Raw genomic sequence first — 13,892 nt, 5'->3', positions numbered from 1 at the left:
GTAGAATAGCTTTTAAGTCTTCTCTTATATTTTTAGATTGGTGTAAAGACACATTATCTTGCATTTTTAGCATCTAATGGCTTCTTTCAGAATTATAAGGGTTGAGTACCCTTTATACTCCTTATGATTCATTTTTTGCTTATAAAAAAAAATTAAAAATTAAATTTTTAATATATTGAATATACAATACTCAAAAAGAACATTCTAATTTTATATTTTAACAAATATCCCTTGGATATTATTTAGCATTTGTCCTTTAAAAATTGTGTGAATCATGTTTTAGTCTTCTAAGCATAATTGGCTATTACATTGATATATTAAAATTGTAAATGGTTCGTAACTTTTTTATTAATAATGTTTCTCTTTGTATCAGTTTCAAATTTCAAATTAGTCGTCAATATTTTTTTTCACCACCAGTTTAATCTAGTTCAGAAGTTAGTTTTGACGTCAAATGTTTTTTTTTTTTTATAATGACGTCAAATGATTTTAACTCCATCCCGATCGCAGTAGCGAGAGATCAAAATACGGTTCTCTCTACTAAGTTCAGCCGTTAGTTATAAAGTTACTAACTAAAGAAGACTTTGGGTGTATTTGGTTGTGAAGAAAAAATGAAAAGAGATAAATATGTGAGAGAGTATAACAAGAGAGAAATTTATGAGAAATAGAGTTGATTTGATGTATTGATTAATAGAAGAGAAAGAATGAAAGATAGAAGAAATAGAGTATAGAGAAAAATTGATTATTTATGAAAGTATTAAATGCCCCTAGTTGAAAAATCTTGAATCACTTGTTGAAACACCCTTCAATACATATAGCACTAGTCTCTTCCAATTTGATGTTGTCTTCATTCCATTTTTCTCTTTTTTTGGCCCATCGTTTGTCCACCGACATGGATGCTTTTCAGCCTGTTTTCTGATAGCTTCTGTTCTCAAAAACCATTGTTGCAACTTGCTCAAACCATGAGGATATCAGATTTCAAGGGTAAAATTGGAACAACAAAAGTAACAGTGTTCTTCTCTCTTGCCTTTCTTCGCTATTTTGGAGAGAAAACAAAAAAGTGTGGTGGGTCCCACAAATTTTCAATATATCTTTGCTATTCCAATGCATTCCAAACGCGAGAAACTTGGTCTCTCTTCTCTATTTCTCTCTTCCTTATTTATTTCTCTTAAACCAAACAGACGCTTAAGAAGTTTTATATTTGTCTTGAATGCAATATCATTTGTTACAAATTACTATCTTAATATTTTGTTGAAGACACTATTTAACATTTAACACAAGTGATAATTATTTACTATTTGAATACCTTAATTATTTGGTTCGAAGTTCGATGTTTAGCCGGTGCATATAGTTTATAAAAATAAATTCATTACGAAATATTGCTTGCTTGATTACAAAATAAATCATAGGTAGAAATGTAGGATTGATTTGGAGGCAGAAACTAAACCAATAATTTTAATTCAGAAAATCAACTAAAGAGGAGAAATCAAATAATAATTGTAGTAAACACCAAGTCGTGCAATTTAGACTTCCTAAACTATATTTTCAAGTAACATTAGTAATGCTATACCCGCTCCCACCACAAGTCCCTATAGACATAGAATTAAAAGCCGACGATGAAGTTGATGGTGACGAATCACCGCTAGTTTCCAGTTTCCGGTGAATGATCATCCGATGGAGGCAAAGATTGCAGTTTCAATGACAATGGAAAACTCTCAGCGGAAGAAGAAGACCTTGTCATCAAAGTTGACCCAAGAAAGAGGCCACACCGGCAATGCTACTTGACCAAGAACGATCGGTAAAGGGCTGTTGGCGGGGCTGCTGCAACTTTGTGTGGATGGATAGGCAATGGGGGTTGGTGGAGGTAGGGGCACCACGGTTTCTTGCTGAATTTGCTCATCTTCCATAATAGTTGAAGATTCCACCTCCTAAAATAAATAATCAAAATTGGATCAATCTTTTCCTTTTCTAGTTCAAATTATATCTATTTTTATTTTTGACTTAAAATAAAAACAATTTCTTTAAAAGTAAAAGAAAGTTGTTAGAACAAGAAAAAAAATTACCGTATCAGTTGTAAGATCAAAGACACTAGGTTTCCTGTAGCGGCGGCGATTCTGGTTCGAATGACGAAGAGAATGCTTTTGAGCATGACTTGCAACTTGAGTTGGTGTCCGAGTTTTAACATAGCGTCTAGAAATTTCTTTCCAATTACCTTTACCAATATGTTTCAACCCTTTCAAAAACAGCTTGTGTTCTTCATCCGTCCAAACAGCTTCATTAACAAAAGCCAAAATAATAATAAAAAAAAACATTAATAAACTGTCTTTTATTTATTAAAATTAATTATTAAAAATTTAAATAAAAATTATTTGAGAGAAACTAAACTTAATTATTGCGTGAAACAAATTTTATGTATCTTTTGGCAAAACAAGTATCTTTTGGCAAAACGGAAGGAATAACACAAAATAATTACTATTAATTTTGATTACTAACATCGTTTGTATTTGCTGGATCCCGTTGAAGCATGAGCATTGTCGGAGACAGTACTGGCATCAGTGGAGATGGAAACTTGAGCCGTAGTTTGTTGGTGCTGAGAGAGGTTGTTGTTGTTGTTGTTGGTTGCTACGGTGATTTTAACGCCAAAAAGCATGATGCTATGTTCTCCCCCGTCATTGGATGTTTGAGAGTTGTGCCCGCACTTTGAGCATTCTCGAGAGGTGTGGCCGCAATGTGAGCATGTTCGAGACAAAGACATCTTCGTTTTCACACACTTAATAATAATAATAACAACGCACAATGAATTTTTCTTAAGAAGATAAATTAGTCTACTTAAATTGGCACTAGAGAGAATCGAATATTCTTGTAAGGAAATAATGTAGATAGACTATATATTTATATGTGCAGTAAACAAAAGAGATATGATTAAAGATATTTTTAAAAAATATCTTATATTATTCGTAAATTTAATATATCAAAGAAAGAGGAAAAAAGATTATTTGGGTATTTGACAATTTTATTTAAAAAGAATATATATCTACCACCATATCTCTACATTAATTACCCGTTTTCTTGCGGAATAAGACGAGGAAGAGTATCATGATAAACACATGTTAAATATCCTAAATTGCATTATTGTTATGGTTTATATAATCTCATACTACATTTTAGCTTACAATTGAAGACATTTTTGTGTGCAATAACAATATGTCTTGTCCCGTGAGTTTAGCTCAGTTGGCAGATACTACATTATATTTATGTATTATTGTTATGGTTTATATAATCTCATACTACATTTTAGCTTACAATTGAAGACATTTTTGTGTGCAATAACAATATGTCTTGTCCCGTGAGTTTAGCTCAGTTGGCAGATACTACATTATATTTATGTATGTAGGGGTCGTTGTTCAAATCCCAAACATCTCACTTATTCGTTTTAAATGCGAAATTTTTAGCCTAATACTTGACAAAAAAAATCTTTTGGTGAAGTCAAGTATCTACAAGTTCCATGCTTCATACCTATAGATCATCACAAAAATTTAGTAGAAATAAAATCTGCAATTGCCAAGCTTGATGTTAAACCAGGTGACTCAATTCCAAAAAGATTAATAAGACCAGATACCCCATGAATGTCCTCTCCCTGCATATATATATTAAATAGGAGTTAGACTAAAGTTTCAAATATACAGTAGCTAACCATATTGTTTGAAAACAACTTCTAGTAGACTTGCAAAAGCTATGCGACCCACAAAACTGAGATGCCAAAGCTATAGCGTTTGGCATACCCTAACTCACATTGGAATTTCATACGAATGAGTTGTTTGGATTCACATAAATAGGAAGAGTAATAATGTATGTGTTAATTCTAAGTGTTGCTAATGTAACTTCTCCTTATACTGAGGATTAAAAATGTTTTTACTCCCTAAAATCATCTCAAATTTTGTTTTGTCACAGCGAGAGGGAGAGATTATTCACAAAAGAGATAACATATACAAGAAAGATAATGAATACATAGAAATAAGCTCCAAGATATCAAAAGCATTAGATTTAGATGCTAAAAGAAAATCATGCTATGCCTTTTGATAAGAACCTGGCAGCGAGGGTCGAACTCTAGATAAGTTGGAATCTGTTTGGATAGACTTATTTGAGCTTATCTACTACTGGCATAAGCACTTGTGAGTCTGTCTGTAAGCTTATGACATGTTTCATACGCTGTTTTCAACTTATTTTCATAAGCCTTCAGAATAGTTTATAGAAACAACTTATAACTTATATGTAAACAATTTGACTATTGTTTAGTATAGAATTAGCTTATACATAAGCACTTATATGATAACCACTTATGCTACAAGCACTTATAAGATAATGGTGTAAAGCTAGCTTCAACTGACATAAAATTGTAGAGACTCTCTAAACACAACATTTTTTTCTTTGTATTTATTGAGTGATTTATACATTAATAATAAAAATAATTGATCTATGATGTAGGGGTATTGATGGAAATGCATTAAGATGGCGAAGAGTGGAGCATATGTTTGAGGCCAATGCAACTAATCATAATTCAAGCCTTCAAATAACAATGGGAAAAAGGTGTGGTATGGTTAGACCAAATATCAGCTATGCCTTTAGACACGTATAAGGTATGTTGAAGCTATGAAGCACAAACACCTCTATTATTAGGCGTGTCGCGGTGTCCGACACGATTCGGTGTCCGACATTGGTATGACACTAGTACGACACGTGTTTGGGTAGCTCAGACTCATGTCAAAAAAACTCGATTTTTCTTTACTTTGACACTCCTTTGATCATAGACGCTACATTAGGATTTAGGAGCTTAAGACACATGAATAGTTTAGGTCTTTAGGGTGCCAATTCAAATAAATTTCATTTGTAAAAAAAATGTATAAAATAACTTTGGTTCATAAAAAATTAACACAGCAGCATATACCAACAATTAACTAATTTAATGTTTACAAAATAAGGTGAATAGAAATTTGTGCAAATACTAGATGGAAGAAATGTAGCATTAAAATCTAACATCTTACACAACAATGTCAATACTGAACAGTAGTGAGAGAGATTGAGAAATAACCTGTATTACAAAATCAACAGGTGACTGATAGGGTCCAGAAAGTTTTGGCCGTATCCCCGAATATCCTGGTTCCAAAGATCCATCTTTTAGATTCGGGTAGTACTTTCTTATCTCTGGATAAAACTTCTCAGCGCGATTTGCATTTACCGAATAGTCAAACCTAAGATCAATGGTTAATTAAATCAGTGAACAAATCAACATATTTTCTTTTTGAGGGCATATATAGAAAGCATACCATGATTCCATGAAAGAAAATGTAAAATATGAATACAAGATTTTCAAGCAATTTTTTCTTACAACTAAAATATCCAAAATACATGATAGATGAAATATCTGTAGTAATCGGCTTAAATTTTAAGACGATATAACAATATAGTCAATGCAGATCGCCTGATAGATATTGAATCTCGAATAGACTCTTATACCATCATAGAATTTGAACTACGAATAACTCGACACGTAAAAACTAGTTTAACAAGTTATACCTTCCCTGTTTTTGTAAGGACTACTACTTTGGTCATATCACTAGTAACTGTGAGATCTCACAAAATATTACGATTCTAAACATTAAATAAGAAATGACAGTAAGCAATAAGATTGGAAAAAAGTACTTCAAGGAGACGAGAAGCATTAGAGTATAATAGAGAAGTATCATTTTTAAACGTTGACACAAAAACCTACAGATTCAACCGAGAAAATGTTGCTATGAATCATATGAAGGAGGAACATGGCATATAAACAGATACTAAAAGAATTCAAAAGCATGCAAGGGAAAGGATATTAGAAAGTACTCATTTTGAAAGCTTGAGATATCATCAACACCATCAATCCATTCAACATCCGGACCAAACTTAACCTGACCGTTCAAGTCTAAAGTAACATGCACTCCAAGTCCACCATCTTCCGGTATAGGATATATCAAATGTTTGAATGGAGCAGCTTTAGTATTCGACAATGTGAAGTAGCAACCGCGCGCATAATACGCTGGAGGAACAACTCTATTTTGTAGGCCGGTAAATCTTTTTGCAAGGGCAGGTGCACTTAGACCTGCAGAGTTTACTACAAGTTTAGGAACAAGTACTAGTTCTGGTTGCAAAATTGATGTTCCATTCCATTCTTTAAGACTCTTGGTTTCTGATATATGGAGACTAATCTCATTTCCGTCTATATGACCACCAATGACAGTTGAATTATATGTGAATATTGTTCTGTTATTTTCAGCTTCCCCCTGAACCAACATTGGGTTTACATTCCAGTCAATGTGCAATTTTAATTCGACATAAAGAAAATGGTTGGCTAAAAAATTGATTCGTAAAAAGTTATATTTTATTCAAATTTAACGGCGTGTCTAGTGTTGAGCACTGATACACATGGTTACATTCAATTGCGTCTATGTTCTCAAATTATTATTGGTGTCAATGTGTCTGGTGTCCGTGCTTCATAGGTTATGTTGGTCCATTTTAACGGATTAGGATCTGTTGTAGTAAGCAAAAACCGTAGTTGCACATAATTTTCTATCTCGGACGTTAATTTGATATCATACTGTTTAGATTATACAATAACGATATCAATTTAAGAAGATCATGTCTTGAGTCTTGACTGTTAATTTGAAATTGGATGGTTGAGATCGAAAACTGGGTAACATAGTTACTATACCAAACCGAAATCCATTTCTACAACATGGTAAAAGAAGCTAGAAATGCATACCACTAAAGAAAGCATTAAAGAATGCGAATCGACAATTCCTGATAGAGATGATAGTATTGCTTTCACACATTGCAATTCAGGTTCCATTTTCATGGCATCAACACCTTCCATCATCTTCAAACCATCAACTCCATTCTGAATACCACGATTCAAAATATCATTTAGCTTTGGAATCTCAGAGGATCGAGTAGCTACTATAAGCTTACCAGTTTGTTCATGTGGAATATCATGCTCTGAGCAATACTTGTATAACATTTCTCTTCCTCTTACACAAAAAGTTGCCTGCAAAAATAGACTGAATTACATTCAAAAAGAGAGGAAATGTTACAGTGATGTTTCTGTTAGTTGCATTATTAGAATAAGATGGTATCAGAGCCTGATAGCAGGCGGCCCAGCGGATCGTGGAGGAGGCTCTGATACCATCTTAGACTCTGATACCATCTTATTCTAATATGCATGTAAAACAGTCTAAGAAAATAAAAAGATACACAAGTATGTGATAAGATGTAAAAACATATGTTATAGCCCCAAACATCCATAGAGAAAACTATCTATTAATTTCACTTTGCAAGCAAAAAGAATATCATAAAGTTTTCAGTGATTGTTTGCAACCGTAACTACAGTTGTAATGTCAAAGTTTTTTATGTGTTTGTGACTACATCATAACTGCAATTTATCGGCACATGAACCACAATTTTATGCAATATCAACAATCAAAAAAACATAACTGTAACTGCAACAGAAATTTCGAAACGTTGGAAAAGTCCTAAACCGAGGTAAAATACTGCAACAGTTCAATTCTGAAATCTAAAGCAAGCATGGAATATAACTATGTTTGCTACCATATAACTTCAATTGACCCAACTATACCGATTCCAATGAATAATGAAATTTCCTAACACGTTGCTCTCCAATTTACAAAGATCATTCCTTTTTGGGTTAATTAATGAAACAACTTCGTTAAACTTGGAATGGACCTAACTCAACCCTACAAAACCAACTTGTAAAGTGAGAACTAACTCCCACTATAACACATTTTCAGGCTATATTTCATCCGAAATAGAACTCTCAACCTATGAAGCACGAACACCCCTCGGATTAGGCGTGTCATAGTGTCAGACACACGTCGGTGTCTGACACCAACATAACACCGAAACTTATGATGACATTGAATTATGTCATTTTCTCAAATTATTATTAGTGTCGACGTGTCAGTGTTTGTGTCGTGTATGGTATCAATGTCCGTGTCCATGCTTGATAGCTCTCAACACACCCCTCACGCCCAAAAATGAATATAAGACATATTATTCCTATTTACATGATCTGATATGTCTATACAACAATAAATTCAAAGATTGTAATATATTTTCAAGACACCAACCCAATTTGATTTTCTCACTAACTAACTAAGATGATATTGTAATGGGAAATAAATATCATGAATTAAGTAGTTTATTTTAATCTTATATAATAGTTTATTTTATGTCATTTTACATTTTTATCCTTTAGGTTGTATTTAAAGGCATTGTGCCTCACTTTGAAAAGGAATCAATGAATGAACAATTATCTTCTTCTCTCAAAAACAAACTCTCAATTTATCTTTACATTTCTCATTTGTACCGAATTCTGTTCAAACCATTAGAATTCCTACTTTGAGACTTGATTCTACCGGTTTGTCCCTGAATCTAATTTATCCGTTACAATTGGTATCTAGAGCCATCGATTTGGCGCGCTCATGATGGCTGAAAAATACAAATCCGTGAAAATTTTGAGTGCTTTCGAAGTGGAAGAGAAGATGGAATTGGGTTTATGTTTATTATGCGATGAAATTTTTACTCGAGATCATGCATCGAAGCATAAGCGCATTCGATTCAAAGTAGTAGAGATGGATGAGGAACGGGATAATGATTTTAACCACCACATCCCAGCTCCCTTTTCATGTCCACCAAAATCACTTTTACACTCCGATTCAACGACAGTTTTCTCTAATTCGACATTGTCCGATGATTGCACAAAGAAGGCACAGCTTGAAGAAAAAGTTGTGGCAGATTCAAATTTAGAGATGAACACAGAGATGAAGAGTCTTGACCACGACTCTTCTTTCTTAAACTATAGTAGCGCGGTTCCGAGGCTGTCACTCCAAGTGTTTAACCATATGCCCACAATGCAGCAGTTGAAATCCACATCGTTGAACCAAAAACCAACTATGACAGGATCTATCCCACTCTCAAAAGGTAAAAATCAAACCTTCCAATCTGCACAACAACATTCATCACCATCCAATCTGCAACTCTTGAGTAAGGTAAAAATCAAACCACTGTCATCTAACACAATTGATGTGTCTGCACAATCAATTTCTCTAAACCTCAACAAGCTCAAATGTTTTGATCCCGGTGGAATGATTTCTCTCTTGTTTCCTCCAATTTCTTCTGTTTTTATTTCGGTTCAATTTCCATCAACAATGTCATTGCCAATACCTCCAGAACCACCTGATTGGGTTGCGGTTCAATCATCGTCACTCAATTTTTCTCTGTTGGTTACTACTGCAAAGCATTTTTCAATGTTGCAAAGTTCCCTCCAACTGTTTGATGAAATGCCAAAGGGCCACATAGCTGTTTGGAGTGTCATCATCAATAGATGCATGGATAATGAGCAAGCTGTTGAATTTGATTTGTCCAAAGGCATTAATAGGATGTGTATTATGCCTAGTCACTATACCTTATTCAATATGTTGAGTTTATACTATTGGGAGTTTTGGTATTTTGGAAGACACGCTCATTATGAAGCTGAGGTAACTATGAATTTTATTTTAGAATTAAAGGTTAGGAAACATCCAGATAATTATGAAGATGATTTTAACATAAATGAATATGGATGTTGTCTTTATAGAATGAGTGGAACCTTACCTTGTGATAGATGTCCTGCTACTAATCATTCAAGGTGCATAGGGGTGATGGATTCATGGTTTCTGCACAATAACTGTGAATTTTGTCTTCTAATTTTAGAGGATTTAAAGGGAAAACACAAACCAATTTATTATAGCCCACACAATGCTTACAGCAGGGTATTTCAAGAGTGGCACATGCTTGGTGATAGTAGAAATTGCTTTGAGCTTTCTTGTGTTGGCCGCATATGCATGAGAACTGATGTTAGACATAAGAAAAGTCACAATCAAATTGGTTGGAAATGGAAAAAGGTTAGTTCGGTATTGTTTTTAAAGCAAATGTCACCCATAATTATTTTTCATAGAGAAATGATCATGCCAAAGGAATCAAATGGTCTCATTAGTACTCTAATATTGGAAGCAAATGGGGTTGTGAACTTTAATGATAAATTTCTGAATATTAGCATTTTTATTCCTAACCAAGAGGCCTATCATGATAAATCTCAACCATATTGGAAGATAACACCAATTACTTTCACATCAGATATGAAGATGTTACCTCTGGAATGTTGTGATTTAAGTTTTGGAAATTGGGGGCTAAACTCACTTAGCTCAGTTCTTCATAACTTCTCTAAGCTTCAAATGGACTTTTTAATATTTGGAAAGAAGTTTGTATTGAGGGGAGTTAAACCTCTAGTCAGTAAATTGATTCACATATCATATGCTCAAGCGATCCCACATAGCGTTCAACTGTGTTGTGTGTACATGGATAGTTTCAACAATAATTCGGAACTTCCTACTTGCAATATTCACATGGTAATTGAAATGCAACATGTTCACACTTGGAGCTGCTTGAATGGTTTTTTTTATGACGAGTGTAGTTCTATTATGGCAAAAAGTCATTGTTATTTTGGTGACAGGGCAGATGGCAGATGTGTTTATTGTGTTTCTAAGGTTGGTGGTAATGAGATTGGCTTGTTATGTTTTGAAATAATGCGAATTCACTTTGGACATCCAAAACTGACCTTGGAGCTTTTGACAAAATCATCTCACATGATTATTCATCAATTGTGTGTTCTCTTGTGTGGTCCTTTAGGTAGAAAAAAGAACTTACAAGCACTCAAATTATTGAACTCAACTAGTTTGGTAATGCTCAAGTTTAATTTAAAACAAGATGAAAGTGCTATATTTTTTGTTTGTCTGAAACATTGCATGAAGATCAATACATTCCTGGTCAAAATTTGCTATGCACTTGAAATGCTTCAATATATTAAAGGAGATACAATATATCGGAAGGCTCTATTGTTTGCTTATTTGAAACTGCACTGTTTTGAGGCTGCCTATTATGAAGTTCATAAATGGTTGATTTTGCAGAGGAAGATGATCTACAAGGGTAGTTTTCATGCTCCTAAAGTTTTAACCAACTTGAAGGATTGGCAACCGAAGAATGGATCGCGGAAGGTTGCTACTAATGTTAGTTTTGTTGTGGCTATTCTACATAGGAAGATGATTAATAGAGGAAATGTTCGAGATGCTAAAGTTCTAAGCAAATGGAAAGTGTTGCCTCTTAAACACGGCACTTGTGATTGTTCATCCTTGAGGACAAGGATGTTTGAAGGGGAGGGTATTGTAATGGGAAATAAATATCATGAATTAAGTAGTTTATTTTAATCTTATATAATAGTTTATTTTATGTCATTTTACATTTTTATCCTTTAGGTTGTATTTAAAGGCATTGTGCCTCACTTTGAAAAGGAATCAATGAATGAACAATTATCTTCTTCTCTCAAAAACAAACTCTCAATTTATCTTTACATTTCTCATTTGTACCGAATTCTGTTCAAACCATTAGAATTCCTACTTTGAGACTTGATTCTACCGGTTTGTCCCTGAATCTAATTTATCCGTTACAGATATCAACATTTAACAACAATCAAATAAAAACATAAAAATGAAAACTTTAATAACAAAAAGAAACACCAACCTTAAAAGAATGACGAGGATAATAAATTCCAGCATGAACAACTTCACTGTTTCTTGAACTAGTTCCATTACCAAAACTAGGTGCTGATTCAATGACAATTACCTCTCTACCCTTGAGTGCTAGTGCTCTTGCAACTGCTATTCCAACCACACCAGCTCCTATCACTATACAATCAACTTTCTCCCTTGGGACAGAGTACGAGGTTGTTGTGTCATTTTGTGTGTTACTACTAAGGTTTCTGACCCAATTCCTAAATAAGTTGTTCCATTTCATATGAACATCACATGTTCTTGATGATGATGATGTGAATTTTTGTTCCAACGTATGAATTGTTTTCTTCAACATTCTAACTCACCTAGCTGTAGATTTGGTTGTTACTTTTTTCAATTGTGTTTGTTTGTTGATTGAGAATCATGATCACGGAAATGATGAATAATTAAGGACTGTTTGATTACGATTGTAATGTATTTTATTTTAGCAATTTGGGTGCACTGTGTAAAATAATTTTGCAACACAGATGCATTCGATTATCCGGTGCATAGAATATGTTATTGAGATTTATTAAGATTAACGGTTTATAAGTTTTTTATTGAATTCGGTTAATCTTGATAAGTCTGAATAACATATCAAAAGATTCTCGATTTTTTTTAAAATTATCGATGATCTTTATAATATAAACTTTCAATTCAACGATGAATTTTACAAAATTCGTATTCGTTATAATAATATTCACAATTTGTGCATCATAGAAGATTTGATGAAGTCTTCTATGTTAGACAAAGCCAAATTATTAGCTTTGTCTAACATTGACATAATTCACATGTAATAATTATTCTCGTGAATATAATTCAGTTGATATGAATATCAATTTTTTTTTTTTTCAATTCAATAAGTCAATTTTTTTTATTTTTTTTATTAACCACGGGTAAATGCTTCTGTGGGTTTATAATCTCTTATAAAACTTTTGAACCCACCTTGTACCATAAGCTCACTTCTTATAACAGCTCCAATGGAGAAAATCAACCAAACACCTCAATACATTCACCATCTCAAGAGGAATCATAAAACAACATTGGAAAAACATCAAAAAACCACTCAACAATAAACAATGGAGATAGAGAACAGAAGACCAGTAAGGCCAATAATGTGCTTCGAAGACCATGAAATGATTGATCGAATACCCGATAAAGAATTCCCACTACTGATCATAGCTACAATAGCAAATCGCAATGTAGCACATATAATAGTTGACGAGGGAAGTTCATGTGATATAATGTATGTGGAACTTTTCCAGTTCCACAACCTAAACCTTAACACAGAAAACTTGCGACCATACAACGGACGACCACTCAGCAGAAATTGTGGAAGATACCGAATTTGATGCTCGTCCTGACAATTCGACCACAAATGAAGAAAAGACAACGGTGGACCCATTACCAATTAAGACACGAATGCAATTCAAAAGACAATCCTGAAAGTGAATTCATCACTATGCAGCTAGATGATAACCCATTAAAGACAGTAAAAACTAGGAGCCAACCTCCCAATGGTAGTAGAAACCAGCTTGATAAGATGTTTGAGACCTTATGCTGACCTTTTTGTTTGTACTCCAGAGAAAATGTCCGGCATCGATCCAGAGTTAGCATGTCATCACCTAAACATGGACCCAAAACAGTGCTAACACTAGAATGATGTCACTGTTTAGATTCATTAAATAACTGAAAATGTAGTAAAATACACCGGTTATTCGAAAAGAATCGTAGTAAAATATGAAATGAAAGAGAAACGAGAACAAATGAGAGTGGATAACGATTTTTTGTTACATTTAAATGGGAGTGGACAACGTGAAAATAAATTCCCTCAACTTTTTTTCATCTGTTATCAATGTCAGAGTTAATATCTCTCATGATCAATTATTTTCTTCGTTACTATATAGTTTGAAAAATATATAGTTTGAAAAATATAAATATAAAAGTGTGACATTAAAAGATGTCAAATCACTTTTATATTGCAAAGTATTTAAAAACTTTAATGATGAAAGAAATTGAAATGTTCCGGTGAGATTAGCTCAGTTAGTAGGAACATCGCACTATATGCACGATATGTGCAGGAGTCCGAATTTGAATCTGGACACTTCACTTATTTACCTTTAAGTCGCATTTTCTAACTATTAGACCAGTTAAAAAAATGAAAGAATTTTTTTTTGACACAAAAAATAAAAGAAATTGACA

At 33.4% G+C, this 13,892-nt stretch overlaps 2 protein-coding genes and 1 pseudogene across 2 annotated transcripts; 1 reads left to right on the top strand and 2 right to left on the bottom strand.

The window, feature by feature from the left end:
* Positions 1-1,439: 1,439 nt before the first annotated feature.
* Positions 1,440-2,946, bottom strand: LOC123884797 (annotated as a pseudogene).
* A 151-nt stretch (positions 2,947-3,097) lies between these two features.
* LOC123884796 (L-2-hydroxyglutarate dehydrogenase, mitochondrial) lies at positions 3,098-12,106 on the bottom strand. Its single transcript, XM_045934014.1, has 5 exons — positions 11,662-12,106; positions 6,794-7,075; positions 5,878-6,314; positions 5,087-5,246; positions 3,098-3,634 (listed from the first exon to the last, which is right to left on the bottom strand). Exons 1-5 carry the CDS (start codon positions 12,004-12,006, stop codon positions 3,524-3,526), a joined length of 1,335 nt encoding a protein of 444 aa, XP_045789970.1. The 5' UTR covers positions 12,007-12,106; the 3' UTR covers positions 3,098-3,523.
* Positions 8,217-11,493, top strand: LOC123884795. The gene is made up of 2 exons (XM_045934013.1): positions 8,217-10,631; positions 11,052-11,493. Exons 1-2 carry the CDS (start codon positions 8,529-8,531, stop codon positions 11,346-11,348), a joined length of 2,400 nt encoding a protein of 799 aa, XP_045789969.1. The 5' UTR covers positions 8,217-8,528; the 3' UTR covers positions 11,349-11,493.
* Positions 12,107-13,892: the final 1,786 nt, after the last annotated feature.

This window comes from Trifolium pratense, linkage group LG5 (genome assembly GCF_020283565.1).
Source record: "Trifolium pratense cultivar HEN17-A07 linkage group LG5, ARS_RC_1.1, whole genome shotgun sequence".
NCBI lineage: Eukaryota > Viridiplantae > Streptophyta > Magnoliopsida > Fabales > Fabaceae > Trifolium > Trifolium pratense.
This window is presented reverse-complemented; position numbering and strand designations above follow the sequence as displayed.